The 5,059-nt window shown below is 46.1% G+C and overlaps 1 protein-coding gene across 1 annotated transcript in view; it reads left to right on the forward strand.

The window, feature by feature from the left end:
• Nucleotides 1-73: 73 nt before the first annotated feature.
• Nucleotides 74-5,059, forward strand: part of GIPC2 (GIPC PDZ domain containing family, member 2) — an 85,625-nt gene continuing 80,639 nt past the window's right edge. The window contains exon 1 of the mRNA XM_008568382.1: nt 74-310. Within this exon, the coding sequence (XP_008566604.1) occupies nt 74-310 (237 nt within the window). The remainder of the gene's footprint in view (nt 311-5,059) is intronic.

Here is a 5,059-nt window from a genome sequence, read left to right on the forward strand (position 1 = left end):
GCCGCGGGCCTGAGCGCAAAGTTCGCGGCGGCGGCCAGCAGCGCAGGTGGGCCCGCGCCCTCGTCCAGGCAAGATGCCTCTGGGGCTGTGGAGAAAGAAGACCAAGTCCAAGGAGACCGTCCAGCTGGTGAAGAGCGAGCAGGCGGGCGCGGGCAGCCGGAGCCTCCCGGACCCCCTGGTTCCCGCACGCAGGCTGGTGTTCCACACGCAGCTGGCGCACGGCAGCGCCACGGGCCGCGTGGAGGACTTCTCCAGTATCCGGGAGCTCTACGCCAAGATCGCGGGCGCGTTTGAGATCTCGCCGTCGGAGGTAAGCAAGGGGCCGGGTGTTCAGCCTCTCCCGCCCTCTCCCCGCCTCTCCGCCGCGCGGGCTTCAATTTGCGCAGGCTGGAGGAGCGGCGCTTCCCTGAGCCAGAAGTCTGATGCGGGGTGGAGCCCGCCGGGAGCGCACCCCGGGAAGTGAGTGGGCCTTACTGGGAAGGAAAAAGGTAAATCCCAGGACCGGAGAAAGTTATATTCCCCTATGCTCGGAGATCCGGCCTGTGAGGAGCTGGGGGCGAGGCCGCCTTTCTTCCTCATGCAGATGGGTTTGCTCCGGATGTCCCACATTCAGCCGTTCAGGGCGTGAGCACCTTTTCAGAGTCGAGATCTGTCTGGGCGAATTAATGTCCTCCACCTCATCTGGACTTTACTCTCCTGTTTATTCCGCAGGCGTAAGAGAGTCACGCTGGGCATCCCCCCAGATAAAGGGAGAGAAAGTTGAAGTTCCTTCCAGGTGATACCAAACTGAGACCCACTTTGCCCGTCATCTGTCATTTCCAGCATCAACACTAGAAACTCTTTGGTATTTCCAAGGAGTTTACTCCAACGGTGGATAATTTAGAGATTCATACTTTGACAAGTTAACAAAATTTTCATGAAAGATTAGCTCTTAACTTTTACATCATATCCTTAAAAAGGGACTGAAATTTGCTTTAATTACATTGCGCGCGTGCCTGGAACTGGAGTTTGATATAGGTGTGATCTTGAAAGCACTAGATTAGGTGGTCGTTTATGTGACCTAGTGAACTGCATATGTAGATGTGAGAAGTTAGGTCAAGAGAATATTTTTGTGTTTCTAGGAAAAGCACGCGGTTTCATTGCCCTAGACTCTTGGGACTGCAAAACTGCCTTTGAATGGCATGGAGCGCATCTGGATATCTGTTCTTTAATTAGTTTGTCAGTACTGTTCAAGCGAAATTGAGGTCAAGGCAAAATTCAAAGAAGAGATGAAAGAGAGCTTAAAGTGTAACCCTTTTGTTCTTTAAGGGTTCCCAGGTAATAAGGAGCAATTCACAACTCTTTTGTCAATTATTTATGTTGATATAGGATGATAACTTACGTGGTATGGAACTTTTCAATTCGAAAAATACTTTCACAGGAACAATTTTTTCCGTGTTTTCTGGGGGAGGTAGGTGGCAGGTTAAGTCCATAAACTCGCCATTTACAGGCTGTCTTGGCCTTGAACAAGTTTAACTTCTCTGTTTCAGCCACCTATAAAATAGAAATAAGAATATCTTCCTTGAAAAAGGTATTGTAAAGATCGAGTTCATATGTAAACCTGTAGGTTTGGGTGGTATATGGTCAGTGCTTAATAAATTGTAACTAATTTTATTAATACCTCACAGTTAAAGGAGAAGCTGAGGTGCAAAGTGATTGGGTCTTGGCCAGGATCCCATAGCTAGCATGAAAAAAAGCTGGGCTGAAAACTGGGATCTTCTGATTTCTAAGTGAGTGAGCTTGTTAGCATACTTAACTGACAACTTTAAATGTCTCTCCTGTAACCAGGGTCTCCAGTTTCAGTTACTTTGCGTTAACAGTTTTTCTCATCATTATGACATTATTCTGAGCTCAAGATAGTGATTTTACTCAGACCACTTAATCCTTAATAAGTATTATTAATATCACTGCTTCAGAGAGAGGAAACTGAGGCTTTGAGGTTCAGAACTTTTATTTTTATTTTTATTTTTTTTATTTTTTAAAGGTTCAGAACTTTTAAAGAAAATTACACATAGTAAATGGCAGAGCCTGCATTTAAACCCACTTTTTTTCCTGACTCCAAATTTCATGAATCTATATTGCTTCCCAAGTTTTCCAGAGTCTCTCAGCAACAGCTTGGCAGCCACATTCAACATTTTCAGTTTCCATTTCACTGACTTGCACAATAAAATTCCAAGATAATAAACATAAAGTGTTTTCATGTGCTATATCAAAGTTCATAAATAAGTTTTTATAACCCTAATATATGTATATTAGCATGTTTATGCATATAACCAACATTAATACAAGTTGGCTGTCTGGATTAAAGAGAGTGTATGAATATATACAGGATAGAGTATTGGTCATTAGAGTATAGTCTGTCCTAAGTATTTAAATAGTTCATTTTGAAATAGAAGTAACTTATTAAAATCAACTTTACGGAGATTCCATCATCTATCCCATTCCCCCAGCAAAGGGAAGAGTGGGATAAACAATTCTTCATGTCAGTGGGGACAAAAAAACAATCAAACAACAACAAAAAAACCCCTTCCCCCCACTTAGTAGGAATGAATAGATAGTTATAACTCAGAAGTCCTTTTCTCTAGAGAAGCGGCTATGAGGACATAAATACTACAGCGTAAAGAGCTGTACACTCTCTACTGAGGAGAAAAGGAAATGACTTGATGTCAGGTGGAGCAGATTCGGGCAAACTCACTGTGGGAGCCCATAATGTGCCCACAACTGTGCAAGGTATTTAAGTCTATAATGACATCACTCCATCCTCACCGTTTTTATATTTCAGTTGAGAAAAGTGAGGCTCTGAGGAGATAAGCAGCTTGCCCAGAGTCACTGGGCTGGTGTGGTGCTACTCGACTAATGTCGGAATCCTACCAACGTCGCCAATTTTAGACCTCTTAATCCTATTGGTGATGCCAATTGTGAAGCTCTTTTACCTGCCCGTAATCCGGCACTGACTGGGCCAATTGTCGAGCTAGGGCTGGGTCTGGAGCTCACAGATCCCTCAAGCCCGTTCCAGACTGGGTTGTGAACCCTTCAAGTGCCAGGCTGGGTCACCAGACCCCCTCACACGCAGGTCTGTGAGCTAGGTAACCGGCAAACAGGTCCTTGGAAGCTGTAGGTTGGAAAACATGGCTGTGCGTGGCAGTGGCCACCTGAGACAGATGCCAGCAAAGCCTGTACTGTGCATGTGCACCAACTCCACGCCCCCCAATTTGTTTACTGAACCACCCCCAACCGGCCCTGAGGCCAGGGGACCTGATTAAATTATTCTGTTTTCCTAACAATCCACCCCTTCAGGGTCCCTCACTGTACAATCTACGCGTTCAGAACATTCAGAATCTTCCACGATGGTCCCTTAGCGAGGATAAATAACCCTTACATTTATATAACCTATTGTCCCTTCAATATGCCTTAAGGCTTGCAGTTCTGTCCTTTTAACTGTTAGCCACATATGTCCTGTTAGTAGTCACCACTGGTGTGATCCTCCATGGGAATCCTGCAGTCATACTGATGGGCAGTTCAATGCATATTCAGCAGGCCGACACATTGATCACACAACCCTGGTGCAGTGCCTGCAGCCAGAACCCTATGGGCAAAAAGACAGAAGGATTATTGGTACCAATAAGGAAAGTTCTCGGCCATCTGGCAAGATACATGCCAGTTTGCCATCCTGAGAAAGGATGGTTGCAGGAATAGGTATCTTACCTGGCTTATGATACCAAGCTTTATCTGCTAACACTGTTGGATATGTAGGTTCTACATGTAACAGTATAGGGGAACTCATATTTGGCCATAATGATAATACAAATGTGCCCTTTGGCACAGAGCGCTTATCTGTTCCAGGCCATGTTACCTTTATTCGAGGAGGCCAGGTACTTTCACCCAAGGTGAAACTTGTAAGACTTCCTCTAATCTTTTTCCCCAGGGCCCTATCAGACCTACCCAGCGTATATGGGGGGCTTTTATTCTCCAAGGGTATTCTCATTGTACTGTCTATCCCTGTTGCAAACAAGTTGGGGCTGGTAAGAGAATATTTCCATTCTTGCCATATCCTGGCTTCAAAAGCTTATCCTTAGTAGTGATTTGTAACTGTAGGTGCTGCAGCCCTATGCGACAGAGCTTCCACTGGAGAGGGTTCGCCCTTGCAGGGTCTCTCATTTAGAATTCTGACTGTCCACCGGTCAGGGGTGGGGGTTGGGTAGATAGCCTTAGTCCCTTTTTAAAAAGACCATTGTACTGTTCAGTCATTCCTGCTGCCTGGGGATGATATAGCACATGTAACTTCCACTGGATGGACAGCTGGGAGGCCCACCTCTGAACTCCATGTCCAGTAAACAGGGTTCCATTATCACTCTCTATAAGTACAGGCCAGCCATACATAGCAGTTCAGTGCCTTCACAGTGTTTACCTGGTCTGGGGCCTTACAAGGCCATACAAACAGAAGACTGGTAGCCATATCAACAGCTGTGAAGATGTATCTGAAATTCTCTGAACTTGGCAGTGATCCAACAAAGTCCACTTGCCATCGAGTCAGGGGCACCCTTCCTCGAGTTATTTGCCCATCTGTATGGGGCACCCGCTGGGGGTGTGGACTCTCTTGAGCATACACTGGAGAAGCACGACAGGCATTCACTGCATCTTCCCATTTTATAGGCAAGGCCCATCTTTGAGCCACCATCCACATGGTGTTACTGCCAGCATGCTGCATTTGTCAATGTAAACACTGGGCTACATCAGTAGCTGGGGCTCTCTCCAGCCATCTTACCTTAGCCAAGGCATCGGCTTCATCATTTCCTGGACTGGCTAAGGGGAAGTGTCCTGTGACATGGAAAAGAGTTACTTCTTTCTCATGTTCCAATTCCCATAACTCTTGCCACATGGCTTGTCTCCACAAGGGCTGGTGGCCTACCATCCACAGTTGATACATCCTAGTAGACATCCAAAGGGTTAAACCTTTGTACACAGCCCAGCTGTCAGGACAGACGGTTAATGGCCCAGGCTTCTTTATCACCATCCATTC

Source organism: Galeopterus variegatus, unplaced genomic scaffold (genome assembly GCF_000696425.1).
Source record: "Galeopterus variegatus unplaced genomic scaffold, G_variegatus-3.0.2 Scaffold404, whole genome shotgun sequence".
Taxonomy (NCBI): Eukaryota; Metazoa; Chordata; class Mammalia; order Dermoptera; family Cynocephalidae; genus Galeopterus; species Galeopterus variegatus.